The 15,154-nt window shown below is 52.6% G+C and overlaps 2 protein-coding genes across 2 annotated transcripts; one reads left to right on the forward strand and one right to left on the reverse strand.

Annotated features, from left to right (window-relative positions):
- Positions 1 to 1,175: 1,175 nt before the first annotated feature.
- LOC120679691 (respiratory burst oxidase homolog protein E-like) lies at positions 1,176 to 10,730 on the forward strand. Its single transcript, XM_039961349.1, has 14 exons — positions 1,176 to 2,201; positions 2,299 to 2,458; positions 2,648 to 2,696; positions 3,260 to 3,373; positions 3,475 to 3,990; positions 4,893 to 5,309; positions 7,899 to 7,994; positions 8,757 to 8,872; positions 8,961 to 9,131; positions 9,216 to 9,375; positions 9,481 to 9,666; positions 9,780 to 9,908; positions 10,043 to 10,121; positions 10,220 to 10,730. The coding sequence occupies exons 1-14, from the start codon at positions 1,520 to 1,522 to the stop codon at positions 10,327 to 10,329; spliced, it is 2,985 nt and encodes a 994-aa protein (XP_039817283.1). The 5' UTR covers positions 1,176 to 1,519; the 3' UTR covers positions 10,330 to 10,730.
- Positions 10,731 to 13,909: 3,179 nt separating this feature from the next.
- Positions 13,910 to 14,919, reverse strand: LOC120679701. The gene has a single exon (XM_039961360.1). It carries the CDS (start codon positions 14,793 to 14,795, stop codon positions 14,124 to 14,126), a length of 672 nt encoding a protein of 223 aa, XP_039817294.1. The 5' UTR covers positions 14,796 to 14,919; the 3' UTR covers positions 13,910 to 14,123.
- Positions 14,920 to 15,154: the final 235 nt, after the last annotated feature.

Consider the following 15,154-nt stretch of genomic DNA (forward strand, 5'->3'; position numbering starts at 1 on the left):
CTAACCTAATTTTTTAATCATTTCAAAATTTATTTAGAAATTTTTGAAATGTTCTAATGTTCCAGTACAATTTTGATTTTTTTTTCTAAACATGTCCGAAATGTTTTGGAACAATCTGAAATGTTTCCAAATAAACCTAAAATATTTTTAATCGTTCAGAACATTATGAAGTGTTTAACAACATTTATTGGAAACTTTTCATATAAACATTTTTCCAGCACATTCTGAGATGTTCCCAAACTAATCTAATTGTTTCCAAACACTCAAAATGTTTCTGAACAAACCTGAATTCTTTTTAATCATTAAGAACATCATGAAGTGTTCATAACTTTTTTGGTGTTCATTTTTTACTTCAGATTACCTAATCTATATTCTTAACTTTATTGCTTATATAGAATGTAGGGTTCTTCTAGAATCAGCGGATGTCAACAAGCAAATCTACATCAGCAATAATGGTCGGAACATTTACAATGTTCCAAAACATTTGTCAAAAATATTTAAAAATGTTCCATTCATATAAAACAAATTTGACAATTCTTTGGTCGGAACATTTAGAAATGTTACATTGTTTCCACACAACTAGTAACGTTTCAAACATACAAAAAAGAATATACAAAAATCATTCTAAAGTGTCGCAATAATGGTGGAACATTCAAAAAAGAATATATATAAAAAAAGAATAGTCAAATTCGCAATTATGGGCGGCCCAGTACTTCTTCCGCAACAAAAACATTCTGAACTGTTGGGCCCCAGCCTCGGCGTCCGCTTCCCACGCGTGCGTTGCGCGGGAGCGCCGTCCGCTGATGATTCTGCGATGTAGGCGCTGTTTGGGACCGCGAGGCTGATAAGCGCGAGTGGAATAAGCGCAACGCAGCTCCCGACCCGCTTCTGCGATTATGGGCCACGCAGTTCAATGTTCGCGATTTTCAGTGGCCGGCGGCTACCCAACGCGCGTTCAACGCGAGTAGTTTGACGGACATATTCCGCTTATTTGGTTCATAAGCTAAGCGAACCGGAAACAAACAGGCCCGTAATCGGGTGAAGTCGCTTAAAGCGACGAATAGATGCCCCCAGGCGAGGCGACCCTGGCGCGCCCACCCGGCTGCAGCCCCAACCCCGGCCTCCAAAAAGCGCTGCTCGTTTCGGCACGCGATATATAAAGATAAAAGGGGGTCGGGGGCAAAGCAACGCAGGCAGGGAGCGAGGCAGGACGCCAACGCCACAGAGCAAAGCAAGAGCACCGCACCGCGAAGCAAACCAGAGGAGGGAGAGGAAAAAAAAAAGGAATAGGGGGCGTGGAGACTGGAGAGGAGGCCGCGGCCGCGAGGGAATCACCGCCCAGCCGCCGCCGCGGCTGCTGCTGCCGCCCACGGGATAGCCATAGCCTGACGGGGCGCATTGCGGGCAACGACGGGCGGTGAGGTGATAAAAGGGCCGGGCCGGGCGGGGCGGGGCGGTGCGCGCAACCACCGCCGTGCCGCCAGGCTCCCACCTCCTCCCCTCCTTCCTCGTCGCGGCGATGTGGACGCCGTCGCGCGGGAGCAACGCGCGGCGGGCCGGCCACCGCCGCATCGCGGACTACCTAGCGGACGACCAGACCACCACCACCGACGCCTCCGACAACGAGTCCTACACCACCGCCTATGGGGACGAGTTCTTCGCCGCCGCCGCCGCCCCGGGCGGCGGCATGCTGCCGGCATTCCTCGCGGACCAGAGCGACCTGGTGGAGGTGATGCTGGAGCTGGACGAGGAGTCCATGGTGGTCCGCAGCGTCACGCCCACCAGCGCGGCCCTCTACGGCGCCGCCTCGCTCCCGGCGCCGCCGCCCGCGGGGTTCGGCGCCTCGCCGTCCCCGTCGCCGCGCCACCACGCGCCGTCGGAGGGCGGCGGCGGCCGCCTCAGCCGCTGCTCGTCCACGTCGTCGCGGATACGGCGCAAGTTCGCCTGGCTCCGCTCGCCGTCCCCCACGCCCGCCGAGCTGCAGCGGGAGGCCGCCATGGCCGCGCGCGAGCGCCGCCGGGAGCAGGCGCAGCTCAACCGCTCCCGCGCCGGCGCCAGGCGTGCGCTCAAGGGCCTCCGCTTCATCAGCCGCACCACGGGCTCCGTCGAGGCCGCCGAGCTCTGGCACCGCGTCGAGGAGCGCTTCAACGGCCTCGCCCGCGAGGGGCTCCTCTCCCGCGACGACTTCGGCGAATGCATCGGTACGAGGCGGCGGCGGCGGCGGCGGCCACCGCAATTCGCATTGCTAGATATCCACGCATGCGAGCTCACCGCTCGTCGGCTCCTCGCTTCGCGCAGGAATGGTGGACTCCAAGGAGTTCGCGGTGGGCATCTTCGACGCGCTGGCGCGGCGGCGGCGGCAGAACCTGGAGCGGATCACCAAGGAGGAGCTCTACGACTTCTGGCTCCAGATCTCCGATCAGAGCTTCGACGCGCGGCTCCAGATCTTCTTCGACATGTACTGATGAGCTGATTTTTTTTTCCACGCCCCCCGCTTCTTCCTTTCTTTCCCCGAATCCCAAGTAACGTTACAAATCGATCGATCCGTCCCAATTCCCGATGCTCGCGCGCTACGCTTTGCCTTGCCACCCGCAGATTCTTGATAAGCTTCTTCTTCTTCCTCTGCCGTTCTCGGCCCCAAATTCAGGGTGGACACCAACGTGGACGGGAGGATAACGAGGGAGGAAGTACAGGAGGTGACTTTTTTTTTTCTTAAGTTTTTATCGCTCCTCATGGGCATAGATGGCATGACGCATCTCTGTTTTTAGCTCAACTGCCACCCCCACAAGAAAGCAGGAGCACTCTTCTGTCCTGGCAGCATTAGAACCTTCTTGTGGGCACCCTGCTCTGATTACACACCAAACCACCAGTACACTTGTTTAGTTAATTACTCCCTCCGTTTCAAATTATAAATCATTTCAAGTAGTTTGCAGAGTCAAAGTTTTTCAAGTTTGACTAAATTTATATGACAAAATAATAACATTTATAATATCAATTAAATATCATTAGATTTTTTGTTAGCTATATTTTTATAGTGTACCTATTTGATGTCATAAATTTTTTTATTTTTTCTATAATTTTGGTCAAACTTTAAGATGGTTTAACTCTCCAAAATTTTTAGAATGACTTATAATTTAGAACGGAGGGTGTACTAGGAGTATTACTGTAGGAAACTGTCGCGGTTTTTACCGTTTCCCACGTGCTCCGCCGCTAATCCAGCTAGTTGTTTTGGCTTGTCCTCTCTCCTTGCCACCCGCAGCTGATCGTGCTGAGCGCTTCCGCCAACAAGCTGGCCAAGCTCAAGGAGCAGGCGGAGGAGTACGCGGCGCTCATCATGGAGGAGCTCGACCCGGAGAACCTTGCCTACATTGAGGTACGCGCGTGCCCTGTTCATGGAGGGTCTTTTTTTTTTGCCCCTACTAGCAGCGGAGTACGTGTGCTGACACGTGTCCCGCCTCTCCCCTCGCTCGCCAGTTGTGGCAGCTGGAGGCGCTGCTCCTCCAGCGCGACACCTACATGAACTACAGCCGCCCGCTCAGCACGGCCAGCGGGGCCCAGTGGAGCCAGAACCTCGGCGTCGGCGGCACGCTGACGGTCACGGGAGGAGGAGGAGCGGACGGCGGCTGCGGCGGCGGCGACCAGCAGGCGGCGGGGGCCCCGCGGGAGCGGCGGCGGCGGAGCTGGGGCGTGCGGAGGGCTGCGGCGCGCGTGCGCGTGGCGGCGGAGGAGAACTGGCGGCGCGTGTGGGTGCTGGCGCTGTGGTTCGCGGCCATGGCGGCGCTGTTCGTGTGGAAGTTCGTGCAGTACCGGCGCACGTCGGCGTTCCAGGTGATGGGCTACTGCCTCCCCACGGCCAAGGGCGCCGCCGAGACGCTCAAGCTCAACATGGCGCTCGTGCTCCTCCCCGTCTGCCGCAACACGCTGACGTGGCTGCGCTCCTCCTGGGCCCGCTTCTTCGTGCCCTTCGACGACAACATCACCTTCCACAAGGTACGGGCCGTTCTGCTATCTCTCGACTCCATGGACCATGGCGCGCCCCACTGTCCCCAGCGGCTACCACAAATATCGTCGCCGTCCGACGTGGCGGTGCCATCTAATCACTGTAGATTCGACTCCCATGACGGCGCGGTAAATACTGTAGTGTACTCCGGTCTCCGGCGGCGGGGGGTCGGTAGTTGGTTCGGCCGTCGCCGTCGGGGACGAGGCGCGGCGGCCCTGTGCCGTACGCGGCCGGGAACGTGGCGCGCAATGATTGGCCCGCCACGTGGGCGATCCCGGATCCCGTGTGGAAGGGCCGCCCGTGTGGTAGCTCGAGACTTTGGGTTACCGCCGCGCCGGCCAATGTACTCTACCGGCGACGACGCGCCTGGCGCGCGGCGTACTTGGCACGCCGCGGGTCCCAGCAGATACGGAAGCCAAGCGAGTCCCCATCGGTCCAGCCTCATGTTCCGTGGCGCGGCCCAATGATTCTGTCCCGGGACACGCCACAGAAGATCCCTTGCCCCCGGTGAGGACAAGCAGTACGTGCTGGTACTACTATGGCTCAGTAAACGGTCCAGACAAAAGTCAGAGCCGCTTCTCCCGGTCGGTGAAAGTCCCCCTGGACCCGACAGCCTGTCCCTGTCAGGTGGGCCCTCTCCCCGGGAGCCATAGCGCCGGTCCTCTGTGGAAAGTAACGGGGGCCTAGCACTGTCCGGTAACTAAACCCGTCACCGTTTGGTAGGTGGCCGTCCCCGGTCGCGACCCGTGACCGGAGCAGAGGCCGCGACGTGCCCTCGCTTTCACTCCCGTAATTAGCATCGCAAAACCTACCCGAAAAAGTTTATTACATTACCTGCAAGTGGTAACTATTAATACTACTGTTTGTGATTCTATTGCTGCATGTGTTGCAGATGATCGCGACGGCGATCGTGGTGGGGATCACGCTGCACGCGGGGAACCACCTGGCGTGCGACTTCCCGCGGGTGATCGCGGCGAGCCCCGAGGAGTACGCGCTGGTGGCCGGCGCGTTCGGCCCCGGCAAGCCCACGTACGCGGGGCTCCTGTCGGGCGCCGAGGGCGTCACGGGCGTCGCCATGGTGGTGCTCATGACCGTCTCCTTCACCCTGGCCACGCACCCGTTCCGCAAGGGCGAGCCCAAGGGCGGCGGCGGAGCGGCCGCCGTCACGTCCAGGCTCCCCGCGCCGCTGAACCGGCTCACCGGCTTCAACGCCTTCTGGTACTCGCACCACCTGCTGGGCATCGTGTACGCGCTCCTGCTCGTGCACGGCTACTTCCTCTTCCTCGTGCACCGCTGGTACGAGAAGACGGTACGTGCCCACATCCTTATCCTTTTTTCCGTAACACTTTTTTATTCTGTGCTTGTTTTTTTTTCTATTATCTGTGGTGCTACTTGCTGGTCGTGATTGAAACGGCGATGGGTCCCATGCGGGCACGAGGTTACTCAATCGCGGGTGAGTGTGTGGGAGAGAGAAGGTTTTCTGTTGGGCCGCCCGTCGCAAAAGGCAAAGCGTGATGGTTACAGCCCTCTCTGCTTTTACTCGGACACGCCCTTGTCGCGGGGGTCGCGAGCCGAGGAGGGTGCTTTATGTTGCCTCCTTCTAGAACCCGCCTCGTGGCGATCTCAGTTATCCGGAGAGGGAAAAAGAAAAGGAACAAAAGGTTGAAAAAAAGGAGAAGATGCCACGGCTCCATGGCAGCAGGTCTGCGTTTCGCGGCGGAGTGGATCAGCAGCCGCGTCGTGGTCTAGCCGCGCGTCATCCCGGAAAGGATCAGGATCGGAGCTTCAGAAAAAAAAAGTTACCGTTACCATGACGACGACAAGTCTAGACGCAAGTACTCTACTAGGTGAGGCGAGCCTGCGACGCGTGCGCTGGTGCGGGGGCTCCGGTGTCGGCGTCGCCGGAGTCAATCCGGAGCCAATGCTTGCCAGCCCGGACGGACCCTGCTCTCTGCCTTCCCTGGGTCGTCGAGATCGTCAAGAGTACCGTCGCGTCCGGCTAGGCTCTTAAATACACGGACCACGGCTCGCCCGGCAGGCGGTGTCAAAGTCTTGTTAATGGTGAAGGCTATTAAAGTCTAAAGAGGTAGGCAGGAGCCGTCGCACGCGCCGGTGGGGATAAGCGGTCGTCGCTGTGAGCTGTCGCGGCGGACGCGCGCTGGCAGGTGGTGGTGACGTGCTCCGCAGCGCGGTGCCGGGTGCCACCGCGCCGCGCAGCCCCCCTGAACAACCGCAGGGTTCAGGAATTCCGGGCCCCGGCAGCGTCAGTCAGACCCCCATGAGGCCATGAGCGCCCCCCCCCCCCCCCCCCGGGTCCATGCATGGATCCTGTCAGGCCAGGTGTGGGCGACCATGCCACCAACCAGCCCCCCTGTGTGTGCCACTATCCTCAACGTGCAGGAGGCACTTGAAAAATCATGCTGTCTCCAAGGCAATGCCCTATACTACACCATTTTCAGCAGATAATGTATGAGCTCAATTCCCTTTCCTTTCCTTTTCTTTTTCTTTGAAAAAAAACATAGGTCCGGTTGTGTGTAGTACTACCAGCAGACGCGTACACGTAGCGTGAGTGTTTATGATGGCCCCTACGCTTGCTGGTGGATCTAGTGCCGCGCTCGCTTTACAGAGGGCGGCGCTTTCGTTCGGATCTGGCGTTGAAAAATAGGTTGGGGGGATTGCGCCAAGACCAATTATGTATGCCTCGATGTAGATGGACCCCGTTAGTGCTATCAATCAATGCCCACAAATGCCCCCATGCTTTACAGGATGGAAGCACTGTTTTTTTTGGAGGAAACGGGACGGAAGCACTGTTAATCTGCCAGCACGCCAAACATAAATCCCCATCTACTTCCGGTACTCCTACATTCATCGCCGGGTAACAGGAAATGGATGTGAGATTCACGGAACAGACGGGTACTAGCAGTGACGGGTGCTATCTGGAGGGCAAGGCCGCGGGAGGCCTGACCGCCTGAGTTGTAAAGGGGGCCGCGCGGCATGGGGGACGGCGATGCCGAGGGCGCTGCTGCCGACGGGCGATCGACGGCATCTCATTCTCCGCCTCGGGATCGATTCCGAGCAGAGAGCCCTGTCTACTTGCTAGTGAAAGGCAAAAGAGAAACAACTGAAGGCGGAAAGAGAGAAAGGAAGCAAGGAACAGACAGCAATAGTAATACTAGGGCTAGGCGCCACTCGCCCCTAGAAAGACATAGGCGTTAGGTTCTGTCATCTGTGTTAGGTTGAGCAAACCGTGATGGGTGATGCTGATTTCAGTCGCGTAGCTAGAGCACTCGGCTCAAGAAAAATAGGGTCATCCTCACAGAATGCCTTTTTTTCTCCAAAACTTCTCTGTTAAGGATCCGTAAAGAATGCCTTTTGGGATCCTTTGATTAGCGTGTTCTTTCCTGAATTTGAGTTACCTTGGTACTGGTGGGCAAGCTGACAATCACATCTCAAGAAATTGTCAGTTGTGCGGTTTCTGAACAATTTTTATTTTGATTCGCTATGGATACAATCCATTTGCACAGCACCGAAGGTTCAGATGTCAGAAAGTACACTCCAGTTTCCGGGATACTGCCCGGTTGTTAGAGTTTATCCTGTACGGCAGTACAAGCCTACCACATGTTTATTAAGCTAGAGAAGCGCGGGAATCTGACAGCTGCCTAGCTGAGTGGTTCCACTTGTTATTTTAGTGCACATTGTTTATCTCATCTCCTTTGGAAATTTCTTCTCATAAACATTCTCATGTGAAAACAGCTAGTATGCTGCTTGCCTGCCATGACTTTTGCACTTCCTGTAATCATTGCAGCAGCTCTTGTTTTGAGCAGCAGATCGATGTTGTGTTTAAGTGCATTCTTTCTTAAAGAAAAGCGCTGACACTGTGACCTCTTGGTGATTTCAGACATGGATGTACATTTCTGTCCCATTGGTCCTCTACGTTGGTGAAAGGATGCTACGAGCCTTGAGGTCAAATGCTTATACCGTAAAAATTCTTAAGGTAAGTACTTTATGCTTTATATTGGTTATGCTAAACAGATCAAGCTTTTTATAATCCGTACCACTAGTATTGGTTATGCTCACAGGGTGTATTGGTAAGGTATGGTAGGATTAGAAGGGCACCATAAAAGTTTCAAAAAATTACACTCGAAGAAAGATAGAAAATAACAACTTGCAACAATTCGGTAACTAGTGACCATTACAAAGTTCCTATTCCATTGAGTTGGATCCATCATTTTAGCATGGGTGCCCAATTTAGTCACATAAAAGAATGTGCATGTGGACAGGAGAAATGGAGAATGTTGTGGCCTAGTCATGCTGGCACTACTAGGACATGTACAAAAGAATATAGGCTCTGCTCGAACATTTCTGTCCTTTAGAAATTGCCTGTCACACTCTAATGATTTTCATGTCTCCAAGGTCCATGCTTTATGGTTGATTGTCTATTACTTTATTCTTGCCTGAGTGCTCTTCTGCCCATCACAGCATCAAATATGTTTTCTTTTACCAGATACATAGGTTCTAGGCTTCTAGTATCTACAAGGACTTCCCTCACGCTAAAAAATTCTATAGATACATTTTTTTTGTGCGCTTAGATTTGAATGAACATCTAAGTATTAAGTGCTGCGGTAACCATAACGAAGTGTCTAAAACAATAAAGAAGCATATCCATGCAGAATATTGATTGTGAAGAAATAACACAATGTTTTGCCAAAAATAACTCAATCCATGCATATGTTCTTATGCAAGTTTATTACTTCAGGTGTGCCTTCTACCTGGAAACGTATTGACCATAACAATGTCAAAGCCCTATGGATTTCGGTACAGAAGTGGACAGTACATATTTCTTCAGTGTCCAATGATATCTCCTTTTGAATGGTTTGTATGACCTCCGAGTTGAATCTCCTCAGCCTACTCTTGTTTCTGGTTTAGAAGAATCTCACCTGGTGGTGCTTTATGTTTCCAGGCACCCTTTCTCCATCACCTCAGCTCCTGGAGATGACTACCTCAGTGTTCACATCCGAACAAATGGTGACTGGACACAAGAGCTCAAGCGCATATTTGTCGAGAACTACTTCTCACCACATCTTAACAGAAGAGCTTCATTTAGCGAGCTAGGTGCGGCAGAACCAAGAAGGTCCATTGATCTCTTTTCCCACAGCTGCTTCTTTTACACACTTGACAGAAATGGAACTGAACATGTCTGTTTTCCATGCCACAGCTTGCCAAAGTTGCTTGTAGACGGTCCATATGGGGCCCCTGCACAGGATTTCAGAAACTATGATGTCCTACTTCTTGTCGGCCTTGGAATTGGCGCAACACCGTTCATAAGCATCCTAAGGGATCTGCTTAATAACATAAAGATAGCTGACGAGTTAATGGTACGTGCTTCATCCTATGTTGTTTCCGTTTTGAATTTTTGCAAAGATGCTTCTGCCTGTAAAAACCTGTTGTTTATAGCTAATATGGTTTTCTGCTACTTTTAGGACTTGGCAATGGAGACTAGCAGGTCTGAGGACAGTGCCAACAGCTTCAGCGTCTCAACAGCAAGTAGCAACCGGAAGAGAGCATACAGAACAAGCCGTGCACATTTCTACTGGGTCACCCGAGAAGCTGGGTCATTCGAATGGTTCAAAGGGGTGATGAATGAAGTTGCTGAGATGGACAAGAAGGTAACATTTCAGGATGACACATTCCATCAATATCTCTGTTTCTCTGCTTAAGTGGCTCCTGTCTGGAACACCCTGTGCTGTTATTATACTGACAATGTGCTTGTTGAAACCAGGGTGTCATAGAGTTGCACAATTACCTCACAAGTGTTTATGAGGAGCGCGATGCACGGACGACTCTGCTGTCGATGGTGCAGGCTCTGAACCATGCCAAGCACGGCGTCGACATCGTCTCAGGGACCAGGGTAAGCTAAATCGCTGAGACTATGAAAAGCCCTTTCCTTCTGTTCCAGAGAACAGTTTTGGCGAAAGCGACAAGTCACTATAAGCAAATCTATTTGTCCATCTGTAACTCTGAACTGACCACCATATTCTGCAGGTGAGGACACATTTCGCCAGACCCAACTGGAAGGAAGTGTTCACGAGGATCGCCTCGAAGCATCCGAATTCGACAGTTGGTAAGGATCCTCTTCGCCCAGACAACCAAATCCTTCTCAACAACTCTGAACCATCTGTGCTCACCGGACTGTCTCTCTCTGAACTCTGATGCGCGCAGGAGTGTTCTACTGCGGCGCGCCGACGCTGGCCAAAGAGCTGAAGACACTGGCGCACGAGATGAGCCACAAGACGGGCACTCGCTTCCACTTCCACAAGGAGTACTTCTGAATTCTGACAGAGAAAAGGGCCACACTACATCTGATCTGATGATCTCGATAGCGTTAGGCACCGGTAAAGAAGATAGAAGGAAAGGGAAAATTTTGCACAGATGCAAGACAAACCAAGCTGACCTCTTCCTGATCTGGAACTGTACATAGCATAAAACAGCACAGGGTAGTTGGTAGCACTTAGCACAATTTATATATATATTGACAGAAAAAGAAAAGATAAGAGAAAAGGCAGGGTAGAGGCTGCTGACTCGAAGATAAATGGTAGGCATGGTATACATGTACACAGTATAGTTAGGTAGGTAGGTAGTAGTAGTAATAGCTGTATGAACGAATGAATATACGAGGAGCCACATGCTGCCACTCTGAAGCCTGAAATCTGAACGTGCATTGTTCAGGCGTGTTCGTCTCTCTGCCTGCCCCCATGTGATGATGCGCTGCTTGAGACGACCCGTGCGGTAGCCAAGTTGGAGACGGCGTCGTGCTCCGCCATGTGACGCGGGCAAGCGTCCACGTCTCCGCGGCTCCGGGGCGTTCGCGGTCTTGTCATGTGGGCACCCGGTGCCGGCCGGCCGGGCAACGGGAGACCGTTCGGCCTGGGCAGCTTGCCATCTGAGCCACCGCGCCGCGGCGGAAAGCTCGCCGTTGGCGTTCCCGCCTTGCGGTCCTCGTACTACTAAATCCCCGGCGAATGCGGGCGGCGGGCCGGCGGCGCGAGGCCAGCACCCGGCTGGCGGCCGTGCTCGCGGGCGACCACGCGTTCTTCCGCGCCGCGGGTTTTGCTCTGCGGTTGGGCCTTGCGTCTTGTGTGTTGGAGAAGAGCGAGCCCAACGGGCTTCATCGTTCAGCTCGGCCCGCGTAGGCCGAAGAAGCCTCCGTCCGGAGCAAGCCCATGAATCGGCTGTGCCAGTTAGTTTCGGCACTTGGGCTGTTGGAGCTGCGGACCTCTGGGCGTTTCTTTCTTTCTTTGGTCGCTTCCCACTCTGCTCCTGGTAGACGCGCCGGCCTAAAATTTGCTCGGCTACAGAACCGCAAGGCGTCGGCAGCTTCGGCTCCAGCAGACAAAGCAGGAAGCCAGCAACGACACAGCCACACAGACAGGAGTGGAGGACGCAGCTACCGCCAGACGCCGAGACGTCGGCGTCAAGCTCCGCCGAGGCCGCATCACGCGCTCCCTAATCCCTCAGCTCGTTCGCCGGTGCGCGGCGCGGGACGAAAGCGACTCCGATCCATCGTCGAGCTGTTGATGAGAGTAATAAGCCAATGCTGCGATACAGACGCCTAGTGGGGCTGCCAGCCCGGGATGGCAATGATGGGCTTGACTGTGCCCATCTCGTTTCGGAAAATCAGATAGAGAGATCAATTTTCTTTTCTTTCCGACACACCACATAGAGAAAACCATTAGGTTCGCCGCTCCGAATTCCGGTACACATGATCGTGATCGATTCCCTGTTTACCCTTTGGACATCCAGCTTGCAACACGGTCGGCATCAGGCACGGTAGCAGCATTCATCAGGCTGCGGAAACGAAGTTCTGTTAGCCAAGGCCTAATTTGGTCTGCGGTAATATCAAAGAGCAGATCGATCATGCAGTGAATCCAATCGCGTCTAAGGTGAGCTCGTGCCATGTCCACTGAATCTCCAAGATGCCCGCGCCCCGCAGGAATAAACCTCAGTTTGAACCATCATTACGCAGTAGAAGTAGAACTCACCTACCGCCAAATAGCATATGGCAAGCATATTCTTGTGGCGCCACTCGCAGCGGCACATACATCTCGGTCGACATCAGTTGATAAATCATCAAGTTTATGTATGTTCTCGCAGTAGACTCCAAAGCCCGTCGTAATCACTTTAATCATGGTTCCATAGTACAGTAGCGTCAACCACTGATTTGCAGAATTGTTCATATATCCAACGGAAAGCAACTCGTGCCATTGTTGTTTGCTTCGCCGCCACCAAATCCACTGTCTAAACCCTTGTGGCTTCTTCTGGTGAGCTGCATGCGAAGTGTAACACCCGCTGTGAATCTAAAACTGAAGCTCGGTTCGAGGAAATATCACACAATCTTTTACATGGCTCAAAGCGTATGGCTAGTCCTAGACATCTTTTTTTTATCTCTTTCTGCTAACCGACGATGAGTAGGATGCAACTTGTTGTTAGAAGTAGAAGCTTTGCGACAATAATGGTCTTCATCCAAGTGCTGGCAATCCGCATTTTGCTCTCTAAAGCTCAGAATAATCTCAGGGCCTTTTGTATTTCTGATGTTGTATGTATTGTCACTTCCTGATCCTTGAATTGTCTTATGGTATACTGACTGACTGAACAAAAAGAAAAGCAGGGGAGCATTATATTGTCTGCCACTATGAAGTTATAGGGTACCTAGATCTCACTAAATTCAATGAATGCTCAATCAGGATGGACATATAATTTAATTTGTTTAACGACGTTATTAAATGCTGCCCTGTTAACTAATAAGCCGGTTTGGACTATTATATGCAATCAAGTCCTATAGTGTCTCTTAACGGATGGGCATGACGTGTACGTTCGACCATATTTGAAAACATTTTCTTGAGGTGTTTAATATTATTCTCAGCTAAGATTAGAGAATATTATGATTTGACATCTTCTAAATCCCATTTTGGGCTTTACATTGCATGGCAGTTGGCTATTATATTGGTAACCACTGAATTACTCCAAATACCTTTGGTGTTTCCTAACTACCTTCTTCTAATCCACAATGAACAACAAGGCAATATGTCACACGATCCAACCTCTGAATAACACAATTTGATGGGCTCTCAAAGAAAGCCATGACTTCCACTCGGAATCAAAGACATGCAAATATATAAAGTTCAATTATTTTCAAAATGAACAACATTTGCCCTCAAATCTAACTATGACTAGTACCAGGTAATTTTCATTAGGTAATCAAACTAAAGAAGCACTAGCTAGAATCAGTTTTATCTTAAACACTAAATGGTAAACAGTCGGTACCTGCCGTTTAGCCTATTATTCGGGCAAAACAGATGTTTAAATGGGCAAAACGGCCATTTAAATGATTAAAACAACCGATTAAACGGAAATGGTGTGCCACTGTGTAAGCGGCCTAATAGGCGAACAATGTCTAGGATGCAGATACATTTCTATTGATGGCAAGTTTAGTACATAGAACTGCTGGGCAATTCACTCCATGGCTGGCAGAAAATAGCACTTTCAAGCTTAGTGGCCTCGCCTACGGATGAATGAGAAATGATCCCAAAAATGGGAGGGAAGATGCAGAAGAAATCGAGTGAAAGATCAAGCGATGTTGCGCCCCTCACATAAATCATCACTAGACTATATAGAACGTCCCAACGCAACCACAGCAGCAGGAAGCCACCGAGTTACCTAAACAGCTTTTTGTTCATACTAGAACTGTGAACTGATATGATATCAGTAAAAATATTGGACAATTTATAATTGAGAATGCGTTCTGAAGCATCGTCCGTTTCTAATGTAAACATGCAAGAAAACCAAAAAAAAAAAAGGCAGAATGGTAGAAGACACAATGGATGCAAAGGGCCTGAGGTAGGAGGGAGGTCGGAGGTAGAATGATAGATACCACTGACATTTATCAGTTTCCATTTGTGCCCTGGCTCGGGTACAGGACTAGTGACAAAGGGACCTTCTTTGCCCTTTGGCCTTGGCCATAACTTGATGACAATCTCAAAGGGCAAAATTGCCATATCCTCCTAATAACATCATCCCATTACTCCTACAATACAACCACAATATACAGATTAAGCATACACCATCTCTAAAATGACAACTGTAATTCCAATCCTGCCCTCCTCCACCGCGCTCTCGGCGACGCCGTCAGCTCGCCGTCCCACAGCCTCACGACGCTGCCGTCGAGCGCCGCCATGTCGAGGTGCCGGTACCACCCCAGGTCGCCCCTCCGCCTCACGGCCATCTCCCTCTCCTCCCACAGTGCCACCGCGAAGGTCGTCGCCGCCCTTCTTCTCTCCGGCGCCGACGCCGTCCTCCTCAGGACCGCCTCCATCTCGCCATCGATCCCCTCGTCGTCCTCGTCCTCGTCCTCGTCCGCGCATCTCCTGACACTGTCCACCACTCCGCCGTCGTCGCCTCCGGAAACACCGTAGTACGCCGTGAACCGGACCTTGGACGGCGTGCTCGACTCTGGCTCGCTCCGGGACGCCGCCTCATCAGCCGGCTCGGGCGCCCGCGCCGCCGGCCGCGGCTCCTCAACGGCGGGCGACGGCTGGGCCGCCTGCTGCTTTTCTCCGACGACGACGACGGCGCTGGCTCTGCTGACGCCGGCGCCGACCGCGCGGATGCGCCACAGGCCGACGGCGGCGGCGAGCGCGGCGACGAGCCAGGCGTAGTAGAGCGAGGCCGCCGCCGCTGCCGGGAGGGAGTAGAGGCGGAGCGCGATGGCGTCCGCGGGCACCATGTCGAGGAGCTCCATTCGCGGCGGGGCGGTTGTTGGAGACTGGGGAGAGAGAGAGAGAGAGAGAGAGAGAGAGAGAGAGAGAGAGAGAGAGAGAGAGAGAGAGAGAGAGAGGAGGTGGGGGGACGAAGACCCTGGTGCGGTGCGGTGTGGAGGAGTGGAGGAGGATGGGTTCAGGTAATCGGGTGGGAAGCGTATATATAGGTGGCGGGGCGGGAACGACGGCATTGGTGAACTGCCTGGAATTATTTCAGGCTTCACCTGCACACCTGAGCATTTTGCAGTTTCTTAATTTGCGTTTTGATTTGTTTCAATTTAGCCGGCTACCGAGTCTTTTTTTCAGTGAATTTCTGAGACTCATTCTGAGTCAAGACTAG

This window comes from Panicum virgatum, chromosome 2K, assembly GCF_016808335.1.
Source record: "Panicum virgatum strain AP13 chromosome 2K, P.virgatum_v5, whole genome shotgun sequence".
NCBI classification, from domain to species: domain Eukaryota; kingdom Viridiplantae; phylum Streptophyta; class Magnoliopsida; order Poales; family Poaceae; genus Panicum; species Panicum virgatum.